This window comes from Colobus angolensis, unplaced genomic scaffold (assembly GCF_000951035.1).
Source record: "Colobus angolensis palliatus isolate OR3802 unplaced genomic scaffold, Cang.pa_1.0 Scaffold423, whole genome shotgun sequence".
NCBI lineage: Eukaryota > Metazoa > Chordata > Mammalia > Primates > Cercopithecidae > Colobus > Colobus angolensis.
The window spans coordinates 639,665-649,888 of NW_012117633.1; the positions used below are offsets into that span (position 1 = coordinate 639,665).

Consider the following 10,224-nt stretch of genomic DNA (forward strand, 5'->3'; position numbering starts at 1 on the left):
TTTTTTTTTTTTTTTAAAGAAACCAGTAAGTGCTCAATAAATGTTACTATCATCTATTTCTTCATTCATTCTTCAACCATTACCTACTGAGTGCCTATTTGGATACTTGACTTAGTATCTGGGTGATGAAATAATCTACAACAAACCCCCATGACACAAGTTTATAACAAACCTGCACATGTACCCCCGAACCTAAAATAAAAGTTAAAAAAACAGAATCCACACAAGTCTAAGCTACTTCCTTGAGGAAGACTCCAGCTGAGATCTCAAGGAAGAGTAGAAATTACAGGGGTAAAGAGGCTAAAGAGTGTCCCAGATGAGAGCGGCATGTGCAAAGGCCCTGTGGTGGGAGAAGCCTAGTAGCTCCGAGAAACTCCACAAAGGCACGGTGGTGGCTGGAATGCAGAGATGTGGGGGCACATGGAAAACCTTGTTAAAGTGGTTAAAATGATTATCATAAAGGTGGAAACTAATACACGCTAAATAAATGTTACTTTCATCCATTTCTTTACTGATTCTTCATCCAATACTTATTGAGTGTCTATTTCACTCCTGGAACTGGGCAGAGTAGGGATACAAAGTACTGAGACAGATACCCTGTCCTTAGAAGCTCTCACTCTGGGGGGATTGTAATAGTTTGAGAGTAGAGCAATGGTGATTATTATGGATTGAATGAGAACCCCCCAAATTCACATGCTTACTTAGTACCTTAGAGAATGTGACCTTATTTGGAAACTGGGTCATTGCAAGTGCAGTTTTGTTTTAAGCTATAGGGTCTCACTCTGCTGTCCAGGCTGGAGTGTGGTGGCACAATCATAGCTCACTGCAGCCTCCAACTACTGGGCTTTCAAGTGATCCTGTTGCCTCAGCCTCTGGAGAAGCTGAGACCACAGGTGTGCATGACCACACCTGCTAACTTTTTAATTTTTTATGTAGAAATTTGGCGGACGGGGGGGGGATGGGGTGTCTCACTGTGTTGCCCAGGCTGGTCTTGAACTCTTGGCCTAAAGCAATTCTCCAGTCTCCACCTCCCAAAGTACTGTGACTGCAGGTGTGAGCTACCATGCCCAGCCAAATGTAATTAGTTATATTAAGAGTTGATCATACTGGAGTAGGGTGGGTCCCTATTGGAATGTGACTGGTGTCTGTGAAAACGGGAAACGTGGAGACAGCCACACACACAGGGAGAATGTCATGTGAAGATGATGCTGGGGTGATGTTTCTGCAAGGCAAGGAGTGCCGCAGATTGTCGGCCACCCACCAGAAGCTAAGAGAGAAACATGGAGCAGATTCTCACTTGCAGCCCCCAGGGGAACCTGACTCTGCCAACGCCTTGACCTCCGACTTCCAGCCTTCCTGGGAACTTCCTAGAGAGTGCCCTGTCCGTCCTCCCTGTTCCTCCCTCTCTCTCTCTCCCGTGGAGAGTGCTCTGCGCCTCCTCCCTACTCACCTCCCCTCTGATTACCGTTCCCTCCTCTCCGGTCTCCACAGGACCGGGTGGACCCTTTTTACCAGTCCTCAAGGTTCCACTTCCCCTGCAGCCACCAGGTGTCAGCAAAGCTTCATCCTCGGGGTTCGCGGCCGGGCAGCCCGAGCTGCGCAGGCCCTGATTGGAGGCAAGCGCCGTCAGTCACAGGCGTGGGCGAGGCCTCGGAGCCTCGCCACCCTCGGTAGGGAAACTGAGGCTCAGAGAACCCGGAGCCCAGACAGTCTTGTCCCCGGGCCGCCTCCAGAGCCCCAGTGTCTTTCTGCAGCCTGGCTTTCCAAAACTTGTTGGGAGGGGGAGAAAAAAAATCAAACAAATCCAGCAACCATTCTTTGTCTTAGGAAGGTGATTCCAAGATTCCGAAGCGCTTTCTCACCCATGATGTCACTAGAAGCCGCAGAGCAAAGCCCGCCACTCAGACATGTGACATAGCAACCGCTCAGTGCTTCAGTTTCCTATAAATTGGGAGCAATAATAGTGCCGCTCAGAGGATTGCAGTGAAGAGTTCAGAAGATGACGCTTATGAAGTTTAGGGCGGAGCCAAGCTCACAGCAAGGCCCTGGGTAAATGAGCGCAGTGTGAGAAGTGCTCAGAGGTACCTGTGGGGGGCAGGTGGGGGCAGGGAAGGCTCCCCAGAGGAGGAGGCTTGGGTTTTGTAGGAGTAGGAGATTGCCAGATGGCCTGGATGGAAACCCCTTCCGCATGTTCATTCACCAATTCACTCATTCATTCCTGTCACAAAATTACAATACATTTAGTTTAAAGGCCTTAATTGACTTTTTCTTTTTTTTTTGAGATGAAATCTCGCTCTGTCGCCCAAGCTGGAGTGCAGTGGCACGATCTCAGCTCACTGCAACCTCCTCCACCTCCTGGCTATTTTTATTTTTGTATTTTTAGTAGAAAGGGGGTGTCAACATATTGGTCAGGCTGGTCTCGAACTCCTGACCCCAAGTGATCCACCTGACTCGGCCTCCCAAAGTGCTGAGATTACAGGCGTAAGCCACCACGCCCAGCCCTTAATTGACTTCTATTTGCCATTCTAGAATTGGGTAACACCTCATTCTGTAAAATAGAGTATGTGTCCAGATGAGTTGAACAGAAAAGATTTCTTTACAGACAGCAACAGGCAGAAGGAAGAAGATACAGGGAACAAAAAAGCAGAATGGTCCTTTCAAAGTTACTTTCCCTGTAAAGGTTAAATCCTAGGGAACTTCGTTCTCCTGCCGGCTGAAACTGGAAGGCTGGGCAAACACCTTGGTTCGGGATTACTGGTGTGGCATGTCAGCACGAGTCACTCCATTTTAGTTTGGTCGGTGGGGCCTAGGGCAGGAGCTCAGTCCAAACCAATGCCCTCCTATAAACTTGAGCGCTCCCATCTTCCTTCTGCCGTCCTTGCTCTGCTTTCCTCTTCTTCTTTGCCCTTTTCTTGCTCTTCCTCCTGGTCCTCTAGTTTCTCCTGCTCCGCACCCCCACTTTTCTCCAACCTCCACCTTCTCTCCTTCCTCTCCTCCTCACTCTCATGTCCCTAGATGCAGCCACTCAGCCAGGCCCCAACCTCACCCTCCAGCCTGATGGGGTGGAGCGACGGGCAGCTGGAGCAGGTGGGCTTATGAAGGTGGACAGACCACTGTCTCTAAACAGCCTGCGGAGGGCCTGCCTGACGATTTGTAGGAGCCTTGAGTTTCAGGGGAACTAGTTCTTGGTGTTGGAGAGCTGGACTCAGCAGCCAGACTAGTCCCTGGGAAGTGGGCTGGAGCCTGGCAGAAACGGGGAGGAAGCCACAGGGCAGCCCTAAGAGGCAGTGGAAACAGCCCCAAGTCAGGCAGTGGAGCCAGAGGCCCCTGAAGGCAGGCAGGGCTTGAGTCAAGTCCCAGATCTCCTACTCATTGACCCTGTGACGGCAGGCAAATGACCTTACCTCTCTGAGACTCTGTTTCCTCATCTAACCAAGGGCCATGGGGTTTTTACCCCATTGGTAATTCTCAGACACCTGGTCACCGACCTGACATGAAGTAGTTGCTCAATAAAGGACAGCCTAGTTGCCTCTTTGCTCTTCATTCATTCATTGAATAGTGATAGGGACTCTCTCCTGTGCTGCCCGCTGCTCCATGTACCAGAGACACAAAGCAAAGGAGCCTGCCTGTCGAGCCTGCCTGTCACTTGTTACCAGGAACTCCTGCTCCCTCCTAGGGCAGCCCCTGGTTAATGGAGCTGAGAGAATGCAAGATGCTGAGCCGTGGGGTGTGCACGAGAACTGGGAGGGAGGCTTTATGAAAATCAGGGTCCAGGTGCAGCCCCAGGCCAGGTCAGCTCACAGAAGGCAGGCAGGTGAAACTGGAGGAAATTAGAGATACATCGGGAGGGAGGGGGAAAAGGTAAAACCTCTCGCCTCCTCCTCAACGCCTATAAAGGTCTGAAGCTTGCTCAAAGCTAAGAATTTTAAATCCAAACTCAGACATCAGCCAATACTAAATGTTTGCAAGGATTGGGGAACAAAAACTCTAAAGCGCTTCTGCAGTGATGTAAACTGGTGCCATCACTTTGCAAAAATTAGAATTTGACAGATTCTAGTAATGTTGAAGATGCAGAAATCTGGAGGCCCAGCTATTTCTTCACTGGGTGTTTACCCTGGAAAATCTCTCCCACATCTGTACCAGGAAATAGGTTCAGGATGCTCAGAGCAGCGTTGTCTGCACTGGCAAAAAACTGGAAACAACCTACATGTCCCTCAGAAGGAGAATGAGTAAATAATCAGCATGCAATAATATTATCATGCAACAGACAAAAGGGATACACAAGACCTTACGTATTCAACATGGGCATGTCTCAGAAATATTGCTGGAGGTAAAAAAACAAAACAACAACAAAAACAGGCAAGTTACAGAACAATATTTGGTATTTATAAGAATGTTTCTGGCTGGGCGCAGTGGCTCACGTCTGTAATCCCAGCACTTTGGGAGGCCGAGGCGGGCGAATCACAAGGAGATCAAGACCATCCTGGCTAATACGGTGAAATCTCGTCTCTACTAAAAACACAAAAGTTAGCTGGACGTGGTGGCGGGTGCCTGTAGTCCCAGCTACTTGGGAGGCTGGGGCAGAAGGCATGAACCCGGGAGGTAGAGCTTGCAGTGAGCCTAGATGGCGCCACTGCACTCCAGACTGGGCGACAGAGCGAGACTCCATCTCAAAAAAAAAAAAGAATGTTTTTAAAACACATACTATCTGTAGTGAGGGATCAGTTTTTGTGTTTTACCTTTTTTGATCCCTTATGGACTGAAAAGTTAGTAGAATATAATAAAAATGAAAGACCAGAAATGAAAAATGAAAAATAAAACAATCATCCCCAATTTAAAATTTTTTAATTAACAATTAAAACAGACTGTCAAATTATTAAAAGTCTTTTTTTTTAAAGAGATAGCGGGGGTCTCACTATGTTGCCCAGGCTGGTCTTGAACCCCTGGACTCAAGAGATCTTCCTGCCTCACCCTCCCAAAGTGCTGGGATTACAGGGGTGAGTCCACCACGCCCAGTCAAAAGTTTCTAAAGTCTTACTCTCAATTTCTGTGTTTATCTCATTGCTGATTGGTAACAAACAATTACCACTGACCAGACTTTGAGTAGGTGCTGGCAAACTTTTTCTGCAAAGAACTAGGTAGTAAATAGTTCACATTGTGGGGGGCAATATGGTCTCTGGCAACTACTCAACCCTGCTGGCATCACATAGAAGCAGCTGTAGATAAATGAATGGGTGAGGCTGTACCTGTGTAAAACTTTATGTCCACTGAAATTTGAATTTCATTGTCATGTATTACACAAATATTTTTATTACTTTTTATATTTTAAAAATATATTGATTCATATTTTGGGGGTAGGTGTGATATTTTGATACACATACACAATGTATAATGATCAAGTCAGGGTAATCAGGATACCCATCCCCTCAACCATTTATCTTTTATCTTTTCTTTGTGTTGGGAACGTTACCCAATGCAATTTTTCTCTTCTGGATATTTTGAAATCTGTAAGACATTATTGTTAACTATAATTTCCTTGCTGTACTATTGAATACAATAACTTTTTTTTTTTTTTTTGAGGCAGGGTCTCACTGTGTCGCCCAGGCTGGAGTGCAGTAGCATAATCTTAGCTCACTGCAACCTCTGCCTCCCGGGCCCAAGCAATCCTCCCACCTCAGCCTCCTGAGTAGCTGGGATTACAGGCACGTGCCAACTACACTTGGCTAATTTTTGTATTTTTTTGTAGAGACAGCGTTTTGCCATGTTGCACAGGCTGGTCTCAAACTCCTGAGCTCAAGCAATCCACCTGCCTCTGCCTCCCAAAGTGCTGGGATTACAGACATGAGCCACCATGCCCGGCCTGAATACAAGAACTTATTTCTTCTATCTAACTGTATTTCTGTTCCATTATCCGACTTCTCTTTCATCCTTCCCTCCCCATCTTCCCTTCCCAGCCTCTGGTAATCACCAATCTACTCTCTACCTCCGTGAGGTCCACTTTTTAAGCTCCCACATATGAGTGAGAACACGTGAGTTTCTTCCTTTGATTTTTTTTTTCCCCATTTAAAAATGTGAGAACTATTTTCAGCTTGTGGGTTGTATAAATGAAGTATTCAGCCAGATTTGTCCTACAAGCCATGGTTTGCTGACCTTTCCTTTAGCTTATCCGGCAATAGACACAATAAACATAATGTTTGTTCTTTTGTCAGGAAGATCTAACGCAGCTGATGTCCAATTTTGCTTTTCTAAACAAAATGCTAATGATTTTGAAACCCTGTCTCTACTGAAAATACAAAAAATTAGCCAGGTGTGATGGCAGGTGCCTGTAGTCCCAGCTACTTGGGAGGCTGAGGCAGGAGAATGGCATGAACCCGGGAGATGCAGCTTGCAGTGAGCCGAGATCACACCACTGCACTCCAGACTGGGCGACAGAGCCAGACTCTGTCTCAAAAAAAAAAAAAGAACAAAGTACATGCATTATGTGTCACATGTAACATTACTGTTCAAGTATTTTTTTAAACCTCCCTGTATAGAAAAAAGTCATTAAGGATGGAAATGAGGTTCAAGAAAAGAAAATAATTTGCTGGTGCTCATGTCTGGTTCTTCCTCAGAGGGATGAGGGGGAGAACAATGGCAACAGCTACAGGAAACAGTACTCAGGAGGCCTTGTGAGGTAGCTGTGGTTTTCACTGCTCTTTACAGAAGAGGAAACAGTCTCAGGGAGGCCCGGCTGCATGACTGGGACACACACACAGGGAGTGTGGAGCTGGGCCAGTGGTATGAGCACTGTGCCAGGTGACTCACACCAGTCCCTGGGGATCCAAGTGTGGGGTGGCTGGGGTGTAACTGGGGGAAGAGAGGAGAGCTTCACCGTCTCCGTCACTGGCACCAGGCAGGCAGGGAGCTTTAAGGTGGCCACCCAGGAGAGGAACCCCCAGAGAGCCCAGATGAGGCTGCGGAAGCAGAAGAAGGTGAGTGAGCCTTTGGCGTGGAGAGGCCGCAGGGGATCAGAGGACAGGGCTCCCTTCCCCGCCAGCTGGAGGCCTCCATGTGAAGACTGCAAGGACTTACTCTCCAGTCCTGTCCTCCTGTGGACACTGGGCCTGGAAAACCTCCATTCAAGAGACCAGAGCAAGGGTCTGGGAAAGCTGGACTCAGAGTGGATGTGGGGAAGGGTAAGGCTGGGACCACATGCCCTTGTGAATTGTTAAAATCCCACCATAGAGGTAAATAGGCGTGCTTGCTAGACTTGGGGGTCAGGTGGGATAGAGGAGGCAGAGAATTGGGAAAGGCAGTGGAGGGTCTTTGGCTGCTCCAACAGGGAGACTTGAAGAGGGGAGTTCCGGGAGACAGGGGCTGGTGGGACTTCATGAGACAGGACCTTGGGCAGGTACCTGAGGGCCAATACTCATCATCACTACACCTCCCCCCTCCCACCCCTCCTTGGCACAGGGAGTGGTCCCCTTCCTGGGGGATTTTCTGACTGAGTTACACAGATTGGGTACGGCCATCCCAGACGATCTGGATGTGAGTGAGCCTGGGGCAGGCTGTTGGGAACCAGGATCCTGAGGGAGGAGAAGGTTCTGGACGGAGCCCTTAGATCTCAGCCCTTGGCAAACCTCCTCTCCTGAGAGCCTCACAGCTGCTCCTGTGGGTGGGGGTGTCAGGCCCATCTCATTACCTCTGACTGATAAAGGCTCCATAGCAGCCACCAGTCCCTATTCCTGAGTGGTGAAGCTGCAGAGCCACCTGACTGCAAAGCTGCTGAGGTGTGGGCTGAGCTGGACTCAGTGACTCCCCAGGGTAGTCCCGAAATTGGAGAGTGAAATTGAGCCTCTCCAAGGGCAGGCAGTTCCAGGGTCACTGTGCGCTTTCTTTCTATAAGAGACCTCAGTTTCCCTGTCTGTCATCAGAAAAAGTTGGGGCAGACTGTCCCTGAGCCTCAGCTCCCATGCCCCCTGCTCTAGAGCCCGGAGTCTGAGGCAGATCCAAGTCCTGTCACGTGCAAATCCCCCGACCCTGGTGTCCCTGGCAGTAGTACAGCATGGGAAGGGGTGGAGTGGGGTCGGTTGTGGGCCATTGACCTTTGTGATGGATTCTGTCTGCCTTCCAGGGCAACATCAACAAGAGGAGGAAGGTGAGCAGCTGGGACACTAACGTTGGAGGAGGGTATGGATGTGGACCTCACAGTCTACCCTGGGCAGGACGCTCCCTGGCTCCATCCTCTACATCTTAGGTTTACTGAGAGGGGTTGACACACACAGGAGGAGGAAATCTATCTATCCCAGTGGAGAGAGTGGGAAAGGCACTGGAATCAAAGACCAATTCCTGCAGGAGGGGCTGTTCATATCCAACTCTGAGAACAGGCTGGGGGCTGCATGGGGCCCCTGCAGAAAACTGCCCCAGGAATCAGCCCCTTCTCCCTGCTTACCAAAGGTCCCCTCAGCATCTTCTACCCAGGCCCTGTCAGCATCCTGCCCTCCGTTTCTAGGAGGTCCAAGTTCTGCAGGAAATGAAGCTGCTCCAAGTGGCTGCCATGAATTACAGGCTTCGGCCCCTTGAGAAATTTGTCACCTATTTCAAAAGAATGGAGCAGCTCAGTGACAAGGAGAGGTGAGGGCCTAGCGGACGGGCAGAGGGTGGGAGAAGGCTCTCCATTTTTTTTTTTTAACATGGTCTAGCTCTGCGCCCAGGCTGCACTGCAGTGTCGCCATCTCTGCTCACTGCAATGTCTGCCTCCTGGGCTCAAGCCCTTTGTCAGTCTCCCAAGCAGCTGGGACTACCGCTGTACATCATGTCCCAGGATATGGTACAGCAGGTACAGACACCATGTCCTATTGTTCTGCTGTTGTTGTTCTGGTACAGATGGGGTTTCACGACGTTGTCCAGGCTGGTCTCAAACTCCTGGCCTCAAGCAATCCACCCCACACAGCCTCCCAAAGTACTGACATTACAGGTGTCAGCCACCCCACCTGGCCTAGAGGAGGCTCTCCTGTGGCCAGCTGCAGAGAGCCTACGGCCATGACTCCACAGCCACCATCAAGCCCTGTTGCATGGGGACCATTGGAGACCCAGGATTTCAGCTGGGCATGCACTGAGAGGGGACCTGATGTGTGGCTCATGGTGGCCTCACAGCTACCTCTCTCTCCTGCAGCTACAAGCTGTCCTGCCAGCTGGAGCCCAAATCCCAGTAGGCCGGCAACATCCTGCAGTGGCTGGGACCCCACCGGGATGTTGGCCAGAACACCGGCTCTGCACCATCCTTCACCCAGACCGTGACACCAGGGAACCACATCTAGGTGGCTGGCAGCTCAGCTGCATCTGGCCCCTGCTCTTCAACACCAGCTGCTCCTGCTGGCCAGGATCAGGCCATGGGTCTTTTGCGAGTCAGGCGGGAGACCATTTTATGTTTACTTTCTTTAGTGCGTAAGTAAGGGTTTTTTTTCTAAGTTTTCATTAAAATAAAATTCTAAAACGCTATTCAAAATGTTCTATAGTTGTTGGAATGAGAACAGTAACTCCAATGCAGTAACTGTATACCAGTCTTTAGGATTCATAGTCTAGCAAGTCAAATTGAGGCTATGGCTGAACAGGTCATGGAACAGCGTTCATGTTACACATACCAACCGTTTAATGTTTTCCTTCCTTATTCAAATTGATTATTGTTAACTCTGTTTAAGGAAAACAAACAAACAAAAAAACAAAAACCCTTAAAAACCATAGTATGTCACCCAATCTACCACACTTCTTCTACTGACCAGCTACTCTCAAACTTAAATTCTAGTTAAATTCAAGTTCCACTGGGTTACTCTACTTCCTTAAGGTTTAAATACTTAATGAATCACTTAAATATTTACTGAAGGGCTGGAGATGGGAGGTATTTCAGCAATCGGTAGGGCTGGCCTTCTCCAGAAGTCCAGGGCAGAAGGGAGCTGGCCATCAGTCTCCACGAAATACAGATAAACATTTTCCACTAAGGATCTTCCCAGACTTTCTGACACCTGTCACCTAAGTGAACATCGAGGAAGGAGAGAATTGTCTGAACCCACTATCTAAAGGATTTCCCACAGCTTAATTTGAACACAACTCCCTTTGTGCTGTATCAGACAAAAACAAGACAAAGAAGTCAACATTTCAGGGTCTGCAATATCATACCTCTAGATCAACACAAAATAAACACCTAAACCCAATCCTGGAGCCGCAAAGCTCCTATAAGAAAAGTGG

General features: G+C 48.7%; 1 protein-coding gene across 3 annotated transcripts; it reads left to right on the forward strand.

Annotated features, from left to right (window-relative positions):
* The first annotated feature begins 6,681 nt into the window (after positions 1-6,681).
* LOC105522277 (ral-GDS-related protein-like) lies at positions 6,682-9,475 on the forward strand. Of its 3 annotated transcripts, XM_011956727.1 has the most exons (7): positions 6,933-6,971; positions 7,453-7,527; positions 8,114-8,137; positions 8,492-8,613; positions 8,694-8,794; positions 8,827-8,859; positions 9,155-9,469. In XM_011956727.1, the coding sequence occupies exons 1-7, from the start codon at positions 6,948-6,950 to the stop codon at positions 9,277-9,279; spliced, it is 504 nt and encodes a 167-aa protein (XP_011812117.1). In that variant the 5' UTR covers positions 6,933-6,947; the 3' UTR covers positions 9,280-9,469. The 3 variants fall into 3 exon arrangements, with proteins under 3 accessions (XP_011812121.1, XP_011812120.1, XP_011812117.1); XM_011956731.1 differs by lacking the exons at positions 8,694-8,794; positions 8,827-8,859 and adding an exon at positions 6,682-6,777 and having other exon boundaries at positions 6,897-6,971; positions 9,155-9,475; XM_011956730.1 differs by lacking the exons at positions 8,694-8,794; positions 8,827-8,859 and having other exon boundaries at positions 6,773-6,971; positions 9,155-9,475.
* The last annotated feature ends 749 nt before the right edge of the window (positions 9,476-10,224 follow it).